Genomic DNA, 25,618 nt, shown 5'->3' on the forward strand with positions numbered 1-25,618 from the left:
ATTCCTAAGAACATTAATTCCAGTTCTCTGGTTTTTTGTCAGTGTGGGTGGGATGTGGGTGGTTCTTGCAAACATCTAATTATCACTTATGAATTTTTTCTTTATTAATTGCCTCCAATTCTTTTATGGGCTATTTATTAAAAGCAATGATTTGTGGGTCTTTTAAAAATTCTAAACCACCTATATTGACAGTCTAAATTAAAATACTTCAAACTTTGGGGCTTCCCTGGTGGCGCAGTGGTTGAGAGTCCACCTGCCAATGCAGGGGACACGGGTTCGTGCCCCGGTCCAGGAAGATCCCACGTGCTGCGGAGCGGCTAGGCCCATGAGCCATGGCTGCTGAGCCTGCGCGTCCGGAGCCTGTGCTCCGCAGAGGCAGAGGCCACAACAGTGAGAGGCCCACGTACCGCAAAAAAAACAATAAATAAAATAATAAAATACTTCTAACTTTTTTCTAAACTTGAGCCTAGTACTATCCATTTATATTATAGGGCATGCTAGCTTACACGTATTGTAAGAAATTGTATCTCTCTAGAGCTCTAGTTTTATTTCTTAGATTTTTTGTTTTATGTATAAAAGCTTTAGTTGTTAGTGATTCTTATTTTTTGGTAAGACTAAAAAGGCCATCATTTAACTTCTGATATGTGTATTTGTTGTTTTTTTTTTAATTGAAATATAGTTGACGGACAGTATTAAGTCAGGTGTACTACATATTATTTGACATTTGCGTACATTATGAAATGATCACCACAATAAATCTAATAACCATCTTTCCCTCGTACAAATTTATTGAAACATTATCGACCATATTCCTTACTGTATATTACATCACCATGGCTTATTTATTTTATAACTGGAGGTTTGTACCTCATATCCCCTTCACCTCTTCCCCTGCCACTCCCTCCCCTCCCCTCTGGTAACCACCTATTTCTTTTCTGTGTCTGTGAACCTGTTTTTATTTTATATTGTCTTGTTTGTACTTTTTTTAGATTTCACATTACATTGATGGTTTGAATTTTGGTGTATTATTATTCTTTATTTTTCAGGTTTACAATCCAGTAATCACATTAACAGAGTAGTAAGTCATCCCCACACTTCCTGTTACAATAACTGCTCATGAAGATAGACACATCAAATTTTTTTGACAATAAAACGGGTAAGTAGGTTATCTTATTTCTATATAAGATATTGACTTCTTGGCTTCAAAATTGCCAAGTTAAACTGATTTAACTCAAATTTTTGCTTTACTTAATGTAGCACACTTATAATATGTTAGTTTTTATCCTTAAGTATATATAATACCTTGCTTACCTCTTATGATTTCTTCATTTCATGACAGTTATAAACCCTTTCATTTGAATTTTTTTTCTTTATATTCTGTTGTGAATTAGTATAGCAGAAAAGATCTCTTTCTAGTATTTGGCATTTCAAATATGTCCTTAAAATTATTTCTCAGTGGATGAATTGATGATACAGTGTCAATTGTTTATTGTCATCTTTCCTCTATTTCTTTCTTTCTTTCTTTCTTTCTTTATTTTGCTGTACGTGGGCCTCTCACTGTTGTGGCCTCTCCTGTTGCGGAGCACAGGCTCCGGACGCGCAGGCTTACGGGCCCAGCCGCTCCACAGCATGTGGGATCTTCCCGAACCGGGGCACGAACCCGTGTCCCCTGCATTGGCAGGCGGACTCTCAACCACTGCGCCACCAGGGAAGCCCTCCTCTATTTCTTGTTGTAAGGAAAACATACCAATTATATAGAAAAATCAAATTTTAATTTGGCCATAGAATTGTTTGTTTAAGGGCCTCTGTCTCATCTGTTATTACCTAGAATACTACATAAAGTACTGTTTGCTCTCTTTCAGGAAAAGTCTGATAGCTAAGAGAGGCTTCTTTGAGGAGCTAAAATGATTAGAGGGATATTGAAGGACTTCAAATAAGAAACTTAAATGTTAATTGCAACATTTTTGCAGGACAACAAATTATCAAGCAAGACAGCAAATTAGAACTACAGATTTCTCTTTGAAGGTTGTATAGGACATGGTCATAATTTTTAGTCTTTACAGTCTTACATAAATATCTTTGCTCAAATAACACTTTTCATGGACAGAGGTTCCTTTTAACTCAGTAGGACAAGTTGAGAAGAGAATGGATATTCACAGGTCTATATATTGCACAGGAAAGAAGATTCACATTCATGTGAATGTTCTCAGTTAACACCTTATCAAATCAATTCTTTAAACATTTTTATGAAGCCTAAACATCTTCCACTGCTGCAAGAGCAAAGAGATAATTTCCTTTACTGTATTTCTAAAAAGATTCCTTTCATTAATTATTGAAGATTTATATTTGTAAGGGAAGGTTCAGGAATTTTAGTGGTTATATTAAAAGCAAAAAGTGAGTCTCTAGAGCTGTTTTACTGGCAGAAATCAGAAATAAGGAGCCTATAGCCTTTTAAATTGTTTACAGATTCTACCAATTAATTCTTGGTGTTAACCAGCTAGTACCTTATTTGTAATGTGAAGATAATTGAAGCAACAGGCTCTAAACAATGGAAAATCTCTCTCTGTCATTTTCTGTCTCTCATACACACAGATACACACACATACAACACTTGAGTTAAATTAAACTGTAAATTGAGTTGAGATGTATTGTTTTAAAGTCTTCTTTGAAAAGTGGTAATTTATTTAAATGTGATAAACTAGAATATCCCGATAACTGGTGTTGATGGTTAGCTAAGTTGTTAATAATAGGGTATTATTCTATCAAATTAATAGTAAGTTTCTTGAAATTTTTTTTAAAATAAATTTATTTATTTATTTATTGCTGCGTTGGGTCTTTGTTGCTGCACGGGCTTTCTCTAGTTGCGGCGAGCGGGGGCTACTCTTTGTTGCGGTGCGTGGGCTTCTCATCGCGGTGGCTTCTGTTGTTGCAGAGCACGGGCTCTAGGGTGCACAGGCTTCAGTAGTTGTGGCATGCAGGTTCAGCAGTTGTGGCTCGTGGACTCTAGAGCACAGGCTCAGTAGTTGTGGCGCACGGGCTTAGTTGCTCCGCGGCACATGGGATCTTCCCGGACCAGGGCTCAAACCCATGTCCCCTGCATTGGCAGGCGGATTCTTAACCATTGTGCCACCAGGGAAGCCCTTGAATTTTTTTTTATCTGAAACATAGAAATTGATAGTATGAATGGACTCAGTAAGTATTTAGATTTTAACAATGAAAGTATATTTAGTATTTCACACTGCACTGGCTACTATCATGTATAAGATGTTGTTTCTGCTTTCTGAGGGCTTATTGTCTGGGGAAAATAGTGGGTGTGGGTGTGCACACGCTCATACATGCACACACTCATGCATAATGCAGAAGGATAAAGGAGTCTTCATAGAGTGAAGGTTTGGGTGTTTCCTTGAAAGAATGGTAAGGTGTTTGTTTGTTTGTTTTTAAGTGAAGAAAATAGGAAATTCCATATAAGGGCATATTTTGAGTAGAGGCACAGCAGTGGGAACTTGGGCTGGAACAGAAGTTTCTTATAGGCAAAACCAGAGACGTAAGTTTGGAAAAGGAAAGCAGAAACTATTGAGGTGAACTTTTCAGAGCCAGGCTAAGAATAATGGATCTTTGTTTACACTATGCACTATGAAAACCACTTGAATATTTGAGCAGGGGTTTGCAATATTGGTTTAGAAAGAGTATTCAAGTCACACTATATGGTAGACCCTTGACTTTAAAACTTTCAGTTTGTACTGTTTGTTCCAGAGAGATCTTCAGGGCTCATGATTTTTAAAATTTTGGTAGAGGGACAAATAGGAATTGCATATGTGCTGTGCTCAAGAGACTTGGCTAGTGGGTGAATCTGGGGGAAGGTGTAGTACAAGTGAGGAATGTGGAGGACTTGGAGGAAGAGGGTCTGAATTGCTTATGGACTCATTCATTCAGCAGAGTTTATTATGAGTATCTGCCATATCCTCAGCACACTTCTCCATGCTTGGTGAACAAAAATAAAATATCTTGTCCTCTTAAATCTTACAGACAAGTGGTATATTGCTTTCTGTAAGTGAAACACTGTTCTATTTGATATACATATACTAACATGTTTGCTCTTCTAATAGCTCCGTAAGGTAGATATAGCACTGTTACCTTCATTTTATAGTTGAAATAAAGGATCAAAAGAAGTTATTTGTTCAGTGTTACAAAACAGAGAAAATTACAGGTTTGGGATTCAAACCCCCATGCAGTTTGCTTCCAGAGTCCACTATTTTTTTTTTATTAGTCTGTTTCTTCTCCATTTCATAGATTATCCCAAATAATAAGATTATCTTAAGTCAAAGAGCTTAAGGTGCCGGGGAAGAGAGAACTGGTGACTGCATATGTCCTCTGTTTCCTCAGTTATAGGAAGAAAGAATTAATCTTGGTGGGGGAAGAAGGGTGGTAGCAGAGCCATGGGGCAAAGGTAAATTTGGTTAAATGTGAGAAGCTGCATGTATATGCTGCTGAAGGAGGGGTCCTAGTTGTTGGGAGGGGTCAGAAGCTTTGTGACTTCTGTGGTCACTAGTAGAAACCCAGCATCCAGCTTGGTTCAGCATTGCACCTCTCTGTAAATGGTCCAATCTGAAGGTCACTCACATTCTGAAGTGACTTCGTGACTATGTAGAGGAAGGTTGATTCTAAACTGACTTTACATATCATAGTGAGGGTTAGTTTAGTGCACAGGCAGGAAAGCTGAAGTTAAACTTGGAAAATTATAGCACCCTTAAAGAAATGGGTAGATCTGCTATTTGGTTGAAAGAATTCTTTGGTTTAAGACATGTTAAATATAGGAGATGTAGGATCATTCTCAGGAGAGAAATCAGAACGAGATCTATGAATTAAGAGTCACCATCACAGAGCTGATATTTTAAGGGAAGCTGATGATGCTTAGTTAACCCCCTAATGTTTTGAGGCCAGCCATTTCATACTCTGGGTTTTTTTTTTTTAATAGGAATATTCAGAGGAATGGATTCTAGAACTGATAGGTGACTTATGTTGGACTAATAGTATGTTGAATGATTTTTCTGTTTCTCAGGATAGTAGAGAAAAATCGTTAAAATTACTCTGTTAATCTTAATATTGATGAAAAACAGACAAATGTGGTTGAAATGACAGGAGACTAATTTTGTCCTTAATTGATAATTGTTTAGTATTGCCAGAAAATGGCAGACTTATGTTTTTCAGAGTAACTTTTTGCACATTTGATTATGTTGTGGTTTTGTATTCAGGTTAAGGGCTATAGCCCCATGGCAAATAACAAAAGTAGGTCTATTTCAAGTCTCAGTGTGGAATGTCATCAGGGGACAAGGAGCATGGCAAATGACTGTAAATAGAATTCTGGAGAAAGACCTCCATCTCTCATTAGGAGCAGCCCAGGCATTTGAGTAATAAATATTCATTGCTGAATGAAAGGGGAGGAAATTTTTTAAGTTAGTGGTACTTGCTGTTTTATTCCTTTCTTGGATGAATCAATTTATGATTTTGCTTTCCAACCATCAGAACATGTATTGCCAATGCAGAGGCTGATGCCCTTGTATTTGTGCAACGCAACTTTGTATTCACAACTTGTTTTTTAATTTCAATTCACTGTTGAATCCATTTGCTTACCAAATCTTAATGAAGATATTCACTAAATTATGTTTTCCAGAATAGTGCTTTTGCTACTATCTGGGGAAATCCAGAGTAATTTCTGTGATGTACTCCCACCCTTCTCCCCTTTCTTGTTTCTAATGTATTAAATGATTGACATTTCAGAAGATAAATGTTGCTACTAGAATCTTTAGAGAGGAATATATTCCCTGGTGATTTATTTATCATTAACCCTGTATATACAATAATTTTTACATCTCTGAATGAGAAGAATTCTATTTTCATTTTAATTCCCCTTTACATGATCTTAAGCCTTTTTTTTTGCGGTATGCGGGCCTCTCACTGCTGTGGCCTCTCCCGTTGCGGAGCTCAGGCTCCGGACGCGCAGGCTCAGCGGCCATGGCTCATGGGCCCAGCCACTCCACGGCATGTGGGATCCTCCCAGACCAGGGCATGAACCCGTGTCCCCTGCATCGGCAGGCGGACTCTCAACCACTGCGCCACCAGGGAAGCCCGATCTTAAGCTTTTGATGCAACCCTGTAGTCATTATGTTTTTCACTATCATATACTGTCAGATTCATGTCACACAGATGTCTTTAGGAGTTGCTGGGAAACTTCTGCATTAGAATTAAATTGTCTTTAGAATATTATTATAGTGGATGAACCTTGAAAACATTATACTAAGTGACAGAAGGCGGACACAAAATGCCACGTGTTATTGTATGATTTCATTTGTATGAAACATTCAGAATAGGCCAGTCCATAGAGAAAGCAGATTAGTGGTTACCAGGGACTTGGGGAGGAATGGGGAGTGACTGCTTAGTGCGTACAGGGTTTCCTTTTGCAGAGATGAAAATGTTCTGAACTAGATAATGGTGATGGTTGCACATTATTAGGAATGTTCTAAAAGCCACTGAATTGTACCCTCTTAAATGTTTAAAATGGTAAATTTTGTGTTAAATGTATTTTATCACAATAAAAAAATATTGCTGTGGTGATACTTTATGTCAGTATTGTATTTTGGTTTCTGATCGCTCAAGTTAGTAACTATTTAAAAACTTAATCTTCTCTGTTATGTTTTATTTAGGTAAAATGATCCATTCTATGGTAGCTCATTTGGATGCTGTTACAAGTCTAGCAGTAGATCCTAATGGAATCTACTTGATGTCTGGAAGTAAGTCTGAACTTCCTGTACTGCCCACAAATTTTATAATAGAACGGTTACTCAGTAACATTTTTCATTTATTCTTTTACAGGCCATGACTGTTCTATTAGATTGTGGAATTTGGACAGCAAGACATGTGTGCAAGAAATAACAGCACATAGGAAAAAATTAGATGAATCAATTTATGATGTTGCTTTCCATCCATCAAAAGCATATATTGCTAGTGCGGGGGCTGATGCCCTTGCCAAAGTATTTGTGTGAATCAGCAAAAACTCATCATAACAACAGAGTCGCTTGGACACAGAGGGTCTGCATCACTGCCATCAAAAATGTTACTGATATGACACTACATGTGATCTGCCTGATGAAGGCTATATTTGGGGCAGGCATAAATTGGTGGAAATCACATCTTAACATCAGGCTCATTAATTTAATTGTAATTACTGTATTTCGTGGGACAAAAAAAGGACTCCATTATTTGTGGCCTGTACTGGATATGAACTGAGCGTATGTCTGTCTTTTAGGTATCTTTAAGCCAGTGTGGAGTCTGATCTTACAAAAAGACTTTTATTTTGGACTCTGTGTGCTGCCTTAGGGTTAGGAATGTGGTGCTCTTGTTGGGGGGAAGTGAGCTCCAAGAGTAGCTTTTTTTCATCTCTTAGTGATCTTCTGTTTATCAGTTGAACGCCACAGATTCCCTTTTAAACTTATTTTGCTTTAAAAAAAATAAAGAAAATTTAACTTAAAATATTTTAGCATTAGTTGCACAAAATGTTTGGATAAAATTCTAGTTTTTATAAGTCTTTTTATATATTTAGCCTGTCACAACAGTGCTCAAGATTGTATTGAAGTTTTTCTGCATTATACAACCCTGAAACACAGAGATCTCACTGACCCGCTGCCGTGTAAGCACACTCTTTCCTTCTTTTGCGTAGTACAGCTCAGCTAAGTCTTTCCATAAAGATGCTAAATCACCTTCAACATCACATAACTGTCTTCTTAAACCAAGGACTATTAAGTGTATTAAAATGAAACGGTGGGGTTTAGTACTCCAAATGAACTCTTAAAAAAGAAAAAAAAAAACTAATCTTGGCATCCTATCACTATGTGATATTTTGTACATCTTACTGTATTTACAAGTTTATTTATCAAGGATTATCCATCTTGCTAATAGCCTATTATTTATTTCACTTTTTGTTGGTCTTTATATCCTTTTATTAATGTGCTAAAGGAACCTGTATATCTATTTTGGAACTCTTTGAATAGTCTAAAATAGACTAAAAATGGAGTATTTTATAGTTTAAGTTACAAACCAAGGTGACTCCCCCCAGTTACATATCTTGGTTTACCATGATTCCAGAGAAAACTATCTTGTTTTAAAATATTTGGAGTAAAATTTTATTTGCATTACAAATAGGATACAAAAATAGTTGAATCAGGATACAGAAATCTGCTGTGTTTGGACTAGTTATCCCTGTTTTATTTTTTCAGATGTGCTTAATTTTATGGTGTAACTAAAGATTTTGTTTGTGTAATGCATGATTAAGACAATAAAGTATTTTTTCTAGTCTTCCAAAAAACTTTTCTGATCAGTTTGCGAGTTTTGATGAGTTTTGTAAGGTTTTTGTTTTACAAACTATGAATCAGCAAATTTTTAAGATTGTACCACATAGCGAACGTACAGCTGTTGAAAAATAATGTATATAAAATGCATATAATAAATATTAAATTGTGTACCTGTATGTTACTGTTGGCTACATTATTTTGTGTTGAATAATAAAGTGCAATACTTTACTCTCCATTAAAGTAGGAAATGGAGATGATTTCTCAGTGAGTCCTTCATTTTTATGCTGTTCTTTTAAACTTTGTACTGTTTATTGATATTCTAATAAGATTAGAACAGTTAATACTGTTAAGAATGCCTTTCTAAGTATTTCACCCAATTTGGGGATTTAAAAATCTTCTATTGAAGTAAGTTAGATAATTCAAAATAACCAAAAAACAAAACCAGCAGATATGCAGTTTTAAATCATTTCCTTAAGATACCCTATTACTTTATTAAATCTGAATTTCAATTAATAGTGTTGTCTTTCCTATCTAGCCAGACCTGTTTCCCACAGAAAAGTTCAGCAGAGAATAAACATTGCATTGTTCATTAATTAAAAGTTATCCTCATAAATGTTAAGTATTAATATCTTCAAACTTTTCCTTCAACAAGGTAATAATCCTTTTTCTTTGAAGGGAATTGCAAATGCAATTAGAAGGTAACATTAGAAAACTTAACGTGGCAAAATTCTATTTGAATGCCTACTTCAAAAAAAAGAAAATTACATTGTATGTACATTGAGAAATTCTGTCACCTACCATAAAAATGGAAATGTCAATTTTAGTCATTGCTGGTGAAACACTAAAAGTTTTCAGAAATTTTCTTAAAGTATTTTTTTTTGGTTTTCTGAATTGAACATTCAACTTAATGAATAAATTAATTAGAGGCATTTTCTCTTCCTTTTTTTTTTTTTTAATAATTTAGGAACAAGCTTTCCAAAGCTAGTATTGTTTCTGGCAGCTGTTCCAAGCCAATGCATTACTGTTGAACTGAAATGTGATTATCATCATTGCAATGCATAAACATTCATCTTTTTTGAAATGTATTAAAACTGAAATGAATAAAAATAGTATATATGTTTATTTTTATCTACTTTGGTTGTATTTTCTCTACAATATTAAACATTTGGAAGAGACTAAAAGGATGCAAAAAGAATATCTTATTTGTGTGCTTCCATTTGTGACTTAATGGGAAATTATCTAGATTCATTTGACTATTAAATGGTGCTTTATACATAAAGTTTGAGTATTTTTATATACAAACTTTTTAATATGTCGACTTTCCCAATATTTAATCATATTCTGCTCTTTTCATATTTATTCATGTACTTTTCCCATATTTCAAAGTAAGTTATCCACTGAAGACCAACATCATTTAATGCATTAAGGCTTATAAATAGGCTAGCATAACAAATTTAGGCATGCTTGCAAAGTTGAATTATATCTTTTAAAAAATCCTTTTACTCTTATTTTTAGTTGTTTATCTTGATTATGTTTAGTTTTAAAAAATAATTAACAGTAACTTAAATATAAAGTGTTTACTTCTACTCTCTTGCTGCTCTTTAAGTCAAAATATTAGCTTCCCTGGTTACCTCAAAACTTTGTTCTTTATAAAATTTTTTAAAGAGCTAATGACTAGAGGCTGGGATTTCATTTAATTTTTTAAGGAGTGGTATTCTCAGCTGAAAGTTGTCTATTTATTGGGGAAAAAACATGTTAAACCCGTTTGTGTTGTTAAAATTTTCCTTGTTACATGAATCGGTCATATTTGTAGCTTTATAAAGGGTGGGGGCAGTGGCGGTCAGGGGAGTCATGACTTCCCATATTCTCTTTGGTCAAATTTTTATGTAGTGTCAAAGGCAATTTCGGTTCTGCTCTCTGATACGTAAGCTTTTACACAAGCTATAAAATTGTTAAACTCAAAAGATTTGTTGGAGTATAAATTTTCCAACCAGTTAACACCTTTTTCAGGTCAACTGGTTGTAAACCATTTCAGATAGGATCAGTGTATGTGTGATGGGAAATAGAGTGTGCAGATGAATGAGAGGATAGATCCTGTCCTTAGAGAAGACAGGCAGGATAAGGTATGACAGCACTTCCGTCGGAGAGGAGAGTTCTTGGTGAGGTAATGATAGTTACATAAAGGGAGTTTTGATCACTTTTCTTAGGAACCAACTTCACAAGGATGTTTAAGTAAAAATACTATTAATTACAAAACAACTTTGTTGAACCAAGTAATCAACTGTTTAACCTGGTACTGGCTGTGCATAATGCCTAAAACAGTAGGCATTCAATAAGTAATTGGAACAGAAAATAAATATATTTAGTCTTATTGCATGATTTTAAGGAAAAAACTCGGTCTTTCCACACGAAGTGGTTAATGTGTCAATAGAATTTTTACCATGCCCTAGGGGGAGACACTTGGAATAATAAGTAAGGGACCTTAGAATAATAGTCACTAGCAGTTTTATTGCTTAAATAGTCAAAGTAGAATATTCTTTCCTGCAGTTCTCCTCTTTGAAAGGTGTGCTTTTCTTTAAAGCTAAGTGTTTATAAGTGGTAAGTAAAATTTTAGCAACTTAATATTTTTTTCAATACATGGTTGACTTTTAGAGTATAAGCCAAATACATCAATACACATATAAAATTAAGGCTATAAATAGAAAAATACCAGGCAATTCTTCAGTCTTGTTCAGTGTGCTATTTGTTGTTATTATGAAAGTACACTACAAAAGAGGCTTGATACCTAAATCGCTTCCATTTTATCTGTAATTATAACTTTTAGTATGTTAAGTAACTTTTAGTATGTTAAGTAAGATCTTAAAACCAGATTGTTGACTGGTTTTAAGACAACATCTGCTTGGGTCAATATATATTTGAACTAAGTTGAGCTGTTTTCTGTTTGTTTCTCATTTTCCTTATATGTGTTTCTCTTTCATTTTCCTTATATGTGTAATACAGAATTAGAGAAGGAATGTTGCTTTTGGTCTAAATATCAGCTGCTTTTATTGAGCTATAGAATTTGCATATCTATACATTTAATATGCATGTTAAAATAGAACTCTTAAAATTATAATCTACGGTATCTCCTCTTTCCTGAGTTTCTAAGGTTCGTGATTATGAAGCCTCAGCAGAGTGTTTTGAACAATGGAGTCTGAACTGTAATTAGAAGGCAACTTTAAATGAATGCTTACTTGCTTACATTTTTGCCATCTTTAGTATAATAGTTTTGTGTCTGATCTTAGCATGCTATATAGTATTTCAGTATTACTAAAAACAACTTATACATCCCCTTGCACTTTTTCTTTCAGTTGTCAAAATGTCACCATTATTGCTGGGATTCTAAGAAATCTCTACAGATGCCTCTGATGACATCAGAAACGATTGGTTCTAATCCTGTGAACTCTCTTGTGAAGAAAACATGCGACTCCTTTGGTTTAGAGGCCATATCTTTCAGGTCATCCAGAGGTGCCCAAGCCACACCAACAGAGAAGATGGTGATACCTACAATAGAAGTATTTTTAAGTCAATTAAAACCAAGTTCCAGCTTATGTATAAAATTACGTGTATATATTTTTCACACATTAGTACATAGTTGCAGACAAAACTGCCTTGTAATGCCTGAAGAACTAAATCCCCTGTACCAAATTGTTGGGCTGGTTTTAGCAGTAATCGTGATGAGAATGGCTAAACAGTTGGGTCAAAACCACAGGTTTTGCCATCAGTGCAGTTTACCACCTTAACAGATAAGTCATATGATCGCTGAAAGAAAAAAATAATTTGATAAAGTTCAACATCCATTCATGATAGTACACAGTAAGCTAGAAGGAGAAGGAAGCTTTCTTAACCTGATAATACCTAAAGACAAATAAGAACAAACCCTACAGCAAACATACTTAGTGAAATGGTGAAAACTACTCAGAGTTTGGCATGAGGAAGGACACCCTGCTATCATCACAATTAATTGTTATACTGGAGTCATAGCCAGTATAATAGAGCAAGAAAAAATGACACAGAAGATGGGATATATAAATGATGAAAGTTTTCTAAGGCTCTTGCCTTGTCTGGGGAACGGTGACAAGTCCTCTATGAGTGATAATTGTTTCTCCCATTTCATTATGTGTTGCATTAGCAAACTGGCCAATAGTAAGAAATTGACAGGGACTTCTCTGGTGGCGCAGTAGTTAGGAATCTGCCTGCCAATGCAGGGAACACTGGTTCAAGCCCTGGTCCGGGAAGATCCCACATGCCGCGGAGCAACTAAGCCTGTGTGCCACAACTACTCAGCCTGTGCTCTAGAGCCCGCGAGCCACAACTGCTGAGGCCCACGTGCCTAGAGCCCATGCTCCGCAACAAGAGAAGCCACTGCAATGAGAAGCCCATGCACTCTGTAGCATAGAGTAGACCCCACTCGCAGCAACTAAACAAAGCCCGCAAACAGCAGTGAAGACCCAATGTGGCCAAAAATAAAGTTATTTTTTAAAAAAATTGACAGTCTTTAATCCCAAAGCAAAAGTTTTCTGATGATGAAAACAGCCAGGGACTTCCTGGCAGTCCAGTGGTTAAGACTCCATGCTTCCACTGTAGGGGGCAGGGGTTTGATTTCTGTTTGGGGAACTAAGATCCTGCATGCTGCACAGCGCAGCCAAAATAAAGTAACAAAAACCGCCAAAAAATGTCTATGAAGTGTAGACTACCATCTATGTACTGGAGGAAATCCCGCATGAAATTTTTAGAGTTTCTGAAATAGTTACTCCCTTCTATCCAAAGCTTCATCACCCTTCTAGTGGTATACAGTGATCAGAGTTGTGAATACTTAAGACATAAATAAAGCAGGTTTTGATGATGTAAAAGCTACTTGAAACAATTACTGATTTATCATCACCAGCTAATCCTCCCCTCTCCCTGGCAAAAGAAGTCAAAAAAATTTCTCCCCTTCAGTTTTCTTCACTTTTAATTTTACATTCAAGCTCAGATTGTCAAGCTCAGGCCCAGTATATAATTACAGTTAAAAAATCAAAACAGCTGTGCCCTAGCCCTGAACACCTATCCTATCTTCTGGCTTTTGTTAACTTTCACTTTGCTATCACTAAAGGATAACTTTCATGAAAATAGTGTGGCCCAACCTCCTGAAGTTCAATTAATCACATAGGGAGAATATATTTGAATTTATTTAGCTCACTTTATGTAGCCTGAATCCAATCCTGTTAACCATAAATTCAGTAAGCTACACTTTTAAGGAGTATGATAGCAAAAAGGTCTTCAACATAAGTTAGTTGAAGAATACATTAAGACATGTATAAAAATAAGCCATTGTATATATAGCTTAAATTGCAGGTATCCATTCTCTATTCTACTTAATAAAAACAGTATTCCATCAATACCTATAAAAGGACACAAGTGCACTAGCAGAGGTGCTAATAAATGTATAAAAGCAAAAGTCATTAGGAATTAAATAGGGAAAAGGAAGTACAGAGGAGTATAGAAAAATGTAAGGCTCTTCATTCTCCCCCTCCCAAGTTAGCATTTTTGTTTTTTTAAATATTATTGGGGGCTTCCCTGGTGGCGCAGTGGTTGGGAGTCCGCCTGCTGATGCAGAGGACACGGGTTCGTGCCCCGGTCTGGGAGCATCCCACATGCCACGGAGTGGCTGGGCCCGTGGGCCATGGCCTCTGAGCCTGCGCGTCCGGAGCCTGTGCTCCGCAATGGGAGAGGCCACAGCAGTGAGAGGCCCGCGTACCGCAAAAAATATATATATATATTTATATTTATATATAAATATATTTTATATATATTATATATAATATATATTATATATATAATTGGACTCCCAATCATTCCGTTTTTATCCCAGGAAAGGGAACCTCAGCTTTTTCTTGGCCTGTTGATCTCAGCAACACACATGCTAATGTCTTCAGGAACTAGTGGCCTTTACCAAAGGTAATATTAAGGTTGGGGTAAGAGAAAGAACCTTTTTATACCCTTTTATAAGTGTTTCATTATCTCAAGGGGGATAAAAGACACTGAAAAGGAAATCTAAGTGGAATAGGGTTAAAGTCTTAATTGGTGATCTTAGAAAACTCATGGCAGACTGAAAACTACTAAAAAAAAGGATAAATTATCAAATAGATTCATAGTAAGTTATGATAAACTGTAATTGAGGGGTTATATATTCCAAGTTTGAGCCAAACATGAACACCTGTAACATTCCCTTGACATATGACATAGCTCTCATGGCAATTCTCCCCAAAATGCAGTGGTTAGGTAAGGATTCAGCCACACTTACCTGGGTTTTGTTTTGGGTTTTTTTAGAGGATTACAAAATCCTTATTTTTTACTTTTTTGGCCACATCACACAGCATGGGGGATCTTAGCTCCCCGACCAGGGATCGAACCCACACTCCCTGCAGTGGAAGTGCAGAGCCTTAACCACTGGCCTACCAGGGAAGTCCCTGCCTGGATTTTAATACTGGCCTCACCACTTACTAGGTGTGTGATTTGGGAAAGTCTGTTTCCTTATCTGTAGAATAAGATTTAGTAGGGCTGCTTTGACAATTAAATCAGTTAATACTGGGTAAAACTCTTAGAACAATGACTGCCATCCTATAGATGTTTGTTCAATCGAACAAACACTTAAGTTTATATTTACTCCTAAAATTCACTGAACCTCTCCCCAGTTCCCTTCCCAGACAAAGGACAAGGACCTTACCTGCATCATGTGCAGCAGCAGCAGGCCCTCGAACATCATCATAGGACTGCCCATCTGTGACAATTACCAGGAAGTTCTTGTTGGGGCTGTCCCTCATGGGACCAAACACATTTCTAACAGTAAAGGAAATGGCATCACCAGTAGCTGTCCCACCACTCATATAGCGGATGTTTCTGATAACGGCTAGGACATTCTCTTTGGTGCTATAGTCAGTGAAACTGAATTCTGTGCGCTGATCGTAGGTGAACTGTACGGCAGCTATCTTGGCACCAATGTCTGAGATTTCAAAAATCTTAGCTATGTTGGAAATAAATTCAAGAATGAGGCGGAAATTACTTTCACCAACACTACTGGAGCCATCAATTAGAAAGGCAATGTTCACTGAGTTGTAACAGGTCTTGCTGCACACCATTTGCTCATGAGTGCAGAGCTTCTGTACCAGAGGTTTTACGTATTTTGTGGTGCCAAACCAATTGGGCATGTAGTAAGAGAAGAAGCCATTACTCCGACAGACAGCCTAATGGGAGAGACACATAAAAGATAACCAAAGGAATCAAAAGTTGTTTCTTTAAAATTATGAAAACATTAAATCTTGAATCTTCAAAGTTAACCCAGATATGGTCCAGTCAGCACTACGCCTAGAGGTCCCAAACTGAATCACTACTATAACAGAAGACACTCTCAACTCCTTACCTTGTCAACAAATGCAACATCCGGAACCATTCCCAGTTCCTCAGGGATAGGCTTAGCCACAGAAACTATAAATACATTGACACCAAACTCTCTGGCCACAATGCCTGCTTCCTCAATGTCATCAGAAGGCCAGCCATCAATGAATACCACCACCACTTTGGGAATCCCTTTTCTCGCTCCAGTGTCTGCTGTGAAGAATTTCTGGGCGGTGTGCTTCAAGGCTTTTCCTAGGTTTGAAAAAGAAGCAAACTGGAATGGCACCACTGCTTAAAATGACACTTCTATTTCCCTGTACAAACTTGATGCCTCCAAGTTTAAGAATTTAACACATATAGAACTCAGTTCTTTAACACGTGCATCAGATGGGAAAGTTTAATTATCCATCATGCCTATTTTTTGTCTTCACAACCCACATTTCTTCCATCACCTACCCCCCAGAGCATTACATTTCCTTTCCTTACATCATCACCAGTCAGAAACATAAACCTGACTCCCACTTCTGTACTTGTGCTCTCTATCTAGCCCCTTAGTGACTGACGAGTACCTCTACGGGCTCAGAACAAGAAGTCTCCCCTCAGAAGGTCCAACATTCTATTTTAGTTCTTTCTGTCACATCTGCATTCATTAGATGAGTCTGTTGATCTTTGCTTCTTTTAAATATTCTAAACAGGTACTTTTCTAAAGTGACATCTGCCCTACCTGAGGATTATAAGTCACAACGTCTTATATTTTTTAAAATGAGCAATACCAATAAACCCTTTGGTACATTTTCCATTATAAATTAAATATCTCAGATATCAAGTGCAGACCTAACCAAGATCAGTGCCAGGAAGAAGAGTTTCACTTCTGCTTATATAAAATAGCATAATACTGTCTTACATGTCTGATCATTCATAACCCTCTCTGTGTTACATCCCAGATGCTGAAGTCTACTTACCTGTATTGGTATTACCCCCTCTGAAACCTACTTCCTTTATGGCAAACAAAACATCTTTGGCTGATGTAAAGTTTTTCAAGTAAAATTCTATTTTGGGATGTTCACTAGGCAAAAAAGGGAAAAAATGTTATCCAGGGAGAATTGGAAATGTAAAACAAACAAGCAATATTATATACCTTAAAAAAAGTCTTTAAATTGGACAATACCTAAGTTTCTTAATTCCACAGCATACAGCCAACTAGGGTATATTGCATCCTTACTTGAATTTTAAGGGTTCTTTCAAAAAATGTAACAAAAACAACTGCTATCTTGAGGGTTTATTGTATTCTGGGTAATATGCTAAATACATACTACATGTATAATCTCATTTCATCATAACTGTACAAGGTAGGGATTATTATCCCTATTACATAAATGGAGGCCCAGAACACCTAGGTAATTTACCCAACAAAACATAACCACATTTTAAAATTCAGGTTTGTCTGGCTCCTAAACTATATGAAGCACCTGAAACCGGGTGGCTCAGGGCACTGGGCTTAATGGAAATCTGCAGAGATGGGCACCAGATAGTTGGAACATAGCTGGGTGTGAGTCTAGGTCTGTTCCAGTGGGGAACCTTGGAAGCCCTGAATAGTCTGGGTCTATTAACCCAGGTCTCTGGTCAGAAGAGGCAATTTCAGTGACACTAAGGCCAACATTGTTAAAATGAGAAAACTTACAAGGAAACAAATTATAAAGTATTATAATATTGAATTTTTCTTATGATAAATGATATTGACATTTGCTAATCTTACAATTATGTATATTTTAATAGATTTGGGATTTTTCATATTTAATAGTAAAAGAATTTCAGCTTTTATAACTTACTCTGTGTTCATTAGAGACCATGTTGAGTGAAAACAATTAGTTAAAGCACAATTTTTGTGTTTAAAACTTTTAGATAAGTCAAAATTTCATCAGTGCAAAATTTTAAGATCTTAGCATTATCAATTGCCACTAAGTCAAGATTTCTGAAGGAAATAGCACTCATTGTATTTCTGCATACTTGGTGGCATGATTTCTATATACTTGGTGTAATGGTTGGGTCACAAAATCAGTTTTCATGAGTCAATAATCTTTTCATTTTTATGGTCACTTTTCAACTATCCAAATTATTATTTATGAGATTTAGTCTTAGTTTTGCATCCTTAATGAGATATTCTCTTATTCTACTTAAATATAAACTCTTGACATAGTTTATCTATTCTAATGTTCTTCCTAAAATAGAAAAATCATAAATCAGGACGTTTATAAAGAAGCTAGTCTTTGTATGCGTCTACAAAGTAGTGTAGCTTTCCTCTTGAAAAAGAGTTAGGTAAAAACAGCAAAGAAAAAATATTAGAAGAAAAATATTGAGGGGAATTTGCCCTATGAGATGTTAAAATATACAATAAAGCTACAATAATCAAAGCATTGTAGAAAAGATGTTAGAATTAACATATGGATCAAAGAAACATTTGTCTAAAGTTATAAATTGATATCACAAATGAATGGAATAAGAAGCTCATTTTTTTAAGATATGGGACAATGGTTAAATTATGTATAAATCAACAAAGTTAATGATTCTTACACCAAAAAAAATTCTAAGAACCAATTGTAAAAAACAAGATAAGAACAAATAGAAATATAAATATTTGTAATCCTACTTGTGACACCCTTACACACAGCTGATAGTAGTTTAAACTGAATCAACTTTCTAGAAAGCAATTTAACTGTTTATTTCAGAAGCCTTAAAAATGTCAGAACCCGGGCTTCCCTGGTGGCGCAGTGGTTGAGAGTCCGCCTGCCGATGTAGGGGACACGGGTTCGTGCCCCGGACCGGGAAGATCCCACATGCCACGGAGCGGCTAGGCCCATGAGCCATGACCACTGAGCCTGTGCGTCCGGAGCCTGTGCTCCGCAACGGGAGAGGCCACAACAGTGAGAGGCCCGCGTACCGCAAAAAAAAAAAAAAAAAAAATGTCAGAACCCTTTGACTCAATCTCACTTCTGGGAATCTAGCCGAATGAATTTATCAGAGATGGCACAAGGATGACATAAGGATGCACAGTGTAATTGTGAAAAAACAATAGAATGGTTAAATAAATCATGCTAAGGAACATTACAAAACATCATTTTTTGAAGAATATTTGTGATACTGAGCTCACAATGCTCAGTATTGTGAGCATCAGTATTTTGATATAATCTGAGCTTTTGATATAATCTGAGCTTTTGAAAAAGAAATACACACATATGTACCATCAAATATTTTCTTAAAATACTGAAAGGAAATACAACATTTTACATTGATTATCTCAGAGAGGTATATTAGGGAAATTTTTTTTCTTTGTGTTTTATATGTTTTTCAAGCTTTCTCTAATGAGCATATGATAATCCTAAAAGACATGAATAAACACTACTATACAATAAATAAAAGGTTAAGCTTCAGATTTCCCATCAAGGGAATCTGGAAAGAGCTAAAAAGAATAATGACCAAATAGGAGAAATAAACATCACTGCTTCCTCCTTCAGGGAAGAGAAATTAGGAATTGAGCAGAGCAGATGTGCAGAAGTAATCTGTATGAGCAACAAGACTTTTAGCCTACCTTCTGGTCCTCAAATAGATAGCATATAATTCTCTAAATCCTTTTATCCCAAAAAGGAAGCACTTATACCTACCCAGTCTGCTCAGGCAGTCTTAAATTCTGACTTCATAATTTGGGAATCCAGACTGTCCACACCTCAATTTGTTTATATTGAACTGAAATGTATGTACCCACTAAAAGGATTGATCATTTTTCGTCATTCAAGACATCATTCAAGTCTCCTCCCATTTTAACAAGGTTGGTACCTGGCTTGAACAAGGCCCACGTGCGGTCCTTCTGTTCCAATTCCTAACATTAGAGCCACTTTCCCAACAAAATTCTTCTGTAGATTAAATCGGCGTTGCCCGATATTAAAACTTCCATCGATCAGAAATGCAATGTCTGCTTTACAGTCTGTGAACACCCAAACAAGTCTTTCCATTAGCAGTTTCAAGAGAAGGGAGAGAGAGAGAGGAAATATTCCCAAATGGATATCCGGACTCTTACCCTTATTGCCAGTTTTCTTCTCCGGTGTTTTCTTTAGTCGTTTACCTGAAACAAAAAAAAGCACCTGGCATTAGCAAAAGGAAGACAGTTCCATGGAAGGAGACCCACAAGGGAAAAGCTCATGATAAGGAGCATCATTCTTGAAAATACTTTTTTAAAAATTAATTTCCTCATGATTTTCTGGACTAGGGAAGCAATGCCCCAACAAAAAAACAAGTCAGGACTGTAGTAGACCTACATATTTAATATGCCTCCAATCCAGGACTTTGATATCCCAAACCCACAGTTGAGGTAGGATTGGAAACTCAGAGTTAGATTCTAATGTTCTTCATTTCTTTGACTTTAAAATTGCCACAGTCTTAGAAAGGGAGATCCCTGGCTATTTCTCAAATAGACACGCACTCATTTCTTTTATTCATATGACAAATGGAACTAGAAGTTCATGGTACTTTTACTTGGACCAGTTTCTAGGCATAGTTTATCAAATCAGGGAGAAATGGTAGGACTTCAAGAGAATGTCTAGCAGTAGAGTTTATAAATGAAAATAAAAGAAGGATAAGTAATTTGAAATATAAAATTGAAAGTTTCCCTATGCAATATACCAGTAAAGGTATTTGCTTTGTGTTTCAATATTTTAAAAAAGGAAAGCTTTTATCAATAACACTTATTTATAACTTCCTAATGCTGTGCCAGGCAACTAGGAGATAGGTTCCATATTTCATACCTATTGCTGGACGTGCTGTGGACACTGCTTGTCCTGTGGCTTCCTGGGTACCACTTTTGCCTTCTGTTAAAATAAAGAGAAGACTATTTTTTCCTCTTCCTTCCTTACCATCAAAGCATAATGAATCTAATTTAGGGTTCTATAGGATGATAAATGTAATAGAGTGATGGCAATTGCAAGAGTAATTGCTGCATGCTAGTTTCAAAGAACCAAAATGGATTCTCATCTATTGTATCGTATTTTTAAAAGATCACCATAAAATGAGTTCACATTCATTCACCTGTTTTTTTGAGTTAGGGTTATTTGGTAAATGTCAGGGCATTCTGATTGCAGGCAATTCAATTTTCTATTGCCATCTTCTGACAGCAAGATAATTTTCCTCCCATTTACCCAAGTTTGGCTTGAGTGTGTCCTTAACCCTTTGGATCCCCTGACTCTAACCCACAGTTGACCCTTCCAGTCTTGATCACAAGTTTTTGCATCAGAGTCAAAGAGGTTGATCTGAGAAAAGCAGAAAACTTTTTGGGGGGTTGGGGAGACAATATTTACACAAAAGTAAGAACACTTTAATTGTACCTACTTGTCACTGTGAAAGAAGCAGACCATCTGGAAAGCGTCTGAGACTGGATGCCATTGGCAACTACTGAGGAATAGTTTTCTCGACCTGGTAGGCTATAGATTCTTACGGGTCCCCCTGAGTTGCTGATTACACCCCTGCAACACAAGAATAACAGCTGAGACTCTATCCACACTTTTTCAGGGGCATTTGACTGACTTATATGGCCATACTGCACCTATTATTCTGATTAATCAAGAAAATAGTTCAGCAGGGAAGCCATCTAAGGATGCTGTCAACCTTTTTAAAAACTTGCTTACCCAGGTACAAAATCCACCTAGGGAAATGGTTTTGTGCTGTGAAACTTCTTAAGTGTTAATAAGGACACACTTGCAGTTTCCTGTTCCCTACAGCTCAGAGGATCAGAGTTAAGAGTGCCAAACAGTCTTCTAAAATACTCTAACTACATGTCTTTGAACTTCATTTTTTTTAAAAAAAGTGTCATACTGGCCATTCTCTCACAGGACAGAAGAGTGGTGATGAATATGGGCTCTGGAGGCAGACCTGGGCTTTCAGTCCCAGCTCTGGCACTTGCTAACAGTGGTGGCCTTGGGCAAGATACTTGACAACTCTCTGAATTCAGTTTCCTCATCTGTAAAATGGGGTAAAATTGTACCTACCTTGTACAGCTGTAGAGTCGTCGTGGAAGTTAAAATAATGGCTGTCATACAGTAAAAACTCAGTAATATAGTACATGATTAGGAATGTTTTTAGAATCACAGGACTCTAGCTATCCAGAAATAATGCAATTTGCCTTTAGTCAGAAAGCTTCCCTTATGTAGTTGGTGACTCAAGGATATCCAGGAAAACCTTAAAAATGTATCCATCTTCTATGGCCAAAATTGGTACCAAAAGAAAGAAAAGGTGGGAGGGGGTGTCCAGATGGCTAAAGAGAAAGGGAAATAATCACACTTGCATTTCTCTCCCCTTGGCATGTTGGAGCTTACCTGTGGATGGCGGCACCACATATGCTTGATACAGAAGCATATACTATGTTCCCAAACACGGAGAATTCCTCCAGAGGGCAACCGCCTGGACAGAGCACATCTGCTTTTTCTTTCCTGATGTCCAGGCCTCTGGTAAAGCATGTGATAGCGATGGGAACTGAAGAGAAAGGAGAGACGTAAAAACCATTCTTAGGACATTTAGGGAAGTGGTGGTGGGGGAACTAGAATATGAGATTGAAATTTTACTTCCCTAATTTCTACACGTCTTGTTAAGAATATTGATGTAGGTACTGTTCCACACCATTCCAGATTTTAGCAAGCCAAAAATCAGTTTTCCAATTTAATCTAGTTCTCAGACATTGTGAAGTCTAATGGGAGAATTTTAGTTCTTATCAGTTTGGAGATGCATAATTGGAAATATATCAGAATTAGAAAATAACATTAGTCACTGACCATTTATTAAATTCATTCTAGAAATATAAGAACCTCAACTCTGATTACAACTGTGTACATAGTTGCCTGAGGTGAAGATATTAAATCTGGGTTGAACCTCTGAGGAACATTTTTATAGAAACATGCACAAATCTAAGTCATCCGTTGCTTCTGAGGGCCATTTATATCAGTTTTCTTCAAATGCAGCGCATTAAAATTATATTTTAATTTAAGCAAACCAGTAAAAAGGTGCTTCACTTTACAGAACGTCATTTAGCTCAATCATTCATTTTTCAGCTGAAGTAATTAAAGCCATGGGGTTATTTTGCCCAAGGTCACACAGCCCAAGGAAAATTCTGTAACTCCTGCAGGACAGGAAACAGAGAAGTTAGTCCGTTCAGAATGGAGCATTTTAATCTGAATTGAACCTGCTTATTTCCGCTCCAGATCTGTCCGGAGAGATATATCAGGCAGTGAATGCAGTTTTAGAAAGCACTGTTAATACTCTCAAGTTTTACATGGTCAACCCAACTAATAATCATAGTTTTTACTACAAAAGATGTTAGAGACAAGCCCTTGGCAACATGTAACAAGATAACTTAATACAACATATTAATTCATCAATTTACTGTGACTATTAAATTGAGGATAATGTTTTTAAGTACTATTTTCCAAACACTGGAAATTGTGATTATCCAAACCTTTTTGAAACAGATGTTTTCCAAACGTTTTTGAAACAGATGTTAATCATTAAAAAAATTTTTTTTTTCTTTTTCCAAGACAGTAGTGCTGTCTGGTCATACTGCCCCACTGAGAAGCCTGCCTCTAGCAAGGACCCTCTTCTAAGAGCCCTCTGTGCCCAGCCCTGGACTGTACACCTCCATGGAAAGGAAGGCAGGACGCCATGAAAGGTACAATGCTGATTCCCTAGCTCTGAAACACTCTAGATTGCTGGGCAAGTTAAAATCCTTACCAAGAACAGTAGCCTCATACCTATGAGCTTCATACCTGTTAGCAAACAGCCGTAATTTTCCTCCCATTTTCGAGGCACCAGAGGCTCTGCCTTTAGCTGCCAACACTGACTTTAGTGTGTGTTTGTGTGAGGGGGCACTGAATACAGCCCTCAGCAATACTTACCTTCCTTTCTCCTTTCAAGAAAAATAAAGGATAGATTTTGAAAAAGAGTTTGATTTTTATGTTGTATAAAACACACCGAACCACACACCCTTACTCGGACTTCTACGTGTGGAACACACTCCTTTTAGACTCTCTCGAATATGAAATGGGCCCGTAAATGCTGCCTTTTTTTTTTTTTTTTTTTTTTATAGGGGTCATTCCTGGAAACACAGCGAGGGGGTCAAACAAGATGGGACAACGACGTAAGCCTCTCTTTCACTCCCGAAGCCTCTCTCTGTCTCTCTGACAGTCTGAAGGCCTCTCCCTGACCCCAAACTCCGCGGAACACCCGGGACTACGGCGCTCCTCAGTGGGGCTCAACGAACATCCCCCACTTCTGCTGCCGCTGTTCGGCTTGCTGGGGGGAGAGGAAGCTCCGGGGTTGTGGGTGTGGATGGGGGGAGGCTTCCTTCTCCGCACCTTGTGAAGAACGTCCCCATCGGACCCCAGGAGCCCCTTCCCGAGGGAGAAATGGGTAAGCCGGAGTAGATGGGCTGTAGGTATGAATGGGGTGCGCCAGGCAGCAGCTCCAACCTTCGCACCCTTATAGCTCCAGCCCCCGGCCAAGGCCCAGGGGCTCCATCTGAGTGCGTTCCTACGCGCTGGCCCGCAGCCCCTCGCAACCCCCGGACAGAGCCCTGCTCCCGGACCCGGGAACCCGCAACTCACCGGCTCCCTCGCTGCCCGCGGTCTGTGGCAGCAGCAGCAAAAGACAGACACCTGCGAAGAGAGGACAGCTCGAGGGCTGGTTCCAGCCTCCACCTCCACCTTGCTTGGTGCGAGGAGAAGAGGGCGGTGAGGGGCGCGTACCCACCAAGGCAGAGAATCGGGATCCAGGCTGCAGACATGGTAGCCTAGGGGCTGCTCGGACCTGGGAGGGAGGGAGAATGCAAGGGAGGCTCCCCGAGAACGGAGATCCCTACGTCCCCACCACACCGCGCCCGCCCCCCGCCCCCTCAGGGATCCCGCACCCCTCGGAAACCCAGGGGCGGCCGAGGAGAGGAGGAGACCGAAGAGGCCGCTGCCCGGGAGCTCGTGCCACTCTCAGTCTGGAGGCGACGCTCCGGCTGCAAATCAAGCCAAACCCAGAGTCGAGGTGCAACCCCGGACCAGGAGGAGGGTGCACTCTGAAGACAGACAGACAAGCTGGGAGCGACAAAGGGGAGACACGAACAGGCAGGCGTCAGGGAACCGCACGCCCGCGCCGGACGCCGGGGGCTCTGCACCTGAGTCGAATCCGCCCGGCTGCGCCCGAGTGCGGAAAGCGCGGCTCCCACGGCCGCTATAAAGGCTGGGCCGCGCGCATGAGCACTGTGCGGGGGGCGCGCGCGGAGAGGGGGCTGGGAGCTGGTCCCCCGGGACCAGGCGGCGGCCGTCCAGCCCCGCCCTCACCCCCTCTCCGTCCCGGGGTGAGGCCGCGCCGAGGCGCCACCCCCGCGGCGCGGGACTCGGCCACCTGGATGCCGCGTCCGTCCCCGGGGGAGACGCGAAAGCCCGGGGGAGGGCCGGGGACCTCGCCGGCCCCGGCGTCAGGGGAGCCGGGACGAGTGTAGGGCGGCGGCGGGAGCGCGCGGGGAGGTTGCCCGACGTGCGGCGACCGGGCGTGGCTGCCGGAGGGAGCCGGCCTCACCCGGGCTGGGGAGTGGTGGTTCCCCGCGCACAGTCCCCGCGGCGGGAGCTGCGGCGCCGGGAACGCGGGGCCCCGGAGAGCTACCAGGTACACGCGGCCTCAGAACAAACTTCCCAGATCTGTGCTCCCGTTGAAACAAAGTTCGTACTTCTGAAGTCACGCCAACCTGGGTTGGATAAACGCATGCCCTGTATTTGTTAGAAACCCCATCAGCGGACTGGTTTTTCTTCGGATTTTAGGGATCCAGCCTTCCGACTTTG

At 38.8% G+C, this 25,618-nt stretch overlaps 2 protein-coding genes across 2 annotated transcripts in view; one reads left to right on the plus strand and one right to left on the minus strand.

Moving 5' to 3' along the window:
* Window positions 1–8,521, plus strand: part of STRN3 (striatin 3) — a 113,055-nt gene extending 104,534 nt beyond the window's left edge. Inside the window, 5 exon segments of the mRNA XM_082648470.1 lie at window positions 1,047–1,087; window positions 1,089–1,136; window positions 1,138–1,156; window positions 6,702–6,788; window positions 6,871–8,521. Coding sequence (XP_082504596.1) covers window positions 1,047–1,087; window positions 1,089–1,136; window positions 1,138–1,156; window positions 6,702–6,788; window positions 6,871–7,040 — 365 coding nt within the window. The 3' untranslated portion in view covers window positions 7,041–8,521.
* Window positions 8,522–11,712: 3,191 nt separating this feature from the next.
* COCH (cochlin) lies at window positions 11,713–24,576 on the minus strand (the record flags this gene model as incomplete). Its single annotated transcript, XM_082648471.1, has 11 exons — window positions 11,713–11,888; window positions 15,094–15,610; window positions 15,787–16,013; window positions 16,724–16,827; window positions 19,593–19,740; window positions 19,834–19,878; window positions 20,558–20,620; window positions 21,138–21,271; window positions 22,121–22,277; window positions 24,398–24,448; window positions 24,543–24,576. 11 exons carry the CDS (start codon window positions 24,574–24,576, stop codon window positions 11,713–11,715), a joined length of 1,656 nt encoding a protein of 551 aa, XP_082504597.1.
* Window positions 24,577–25,618: the final 1,042 nt, after the last annotated feature.

Source organism: Grampus griseus, assembly GCF_964374135.1.
Source record: "Grampus griseus genome assembly, chromosome: 2".
Lineage (NCBI taxonomy): Eukaryota > Metazoa > Chordata > Mammalia > Artiodactyla > Delphinidae > Grampus > Grampus griseus.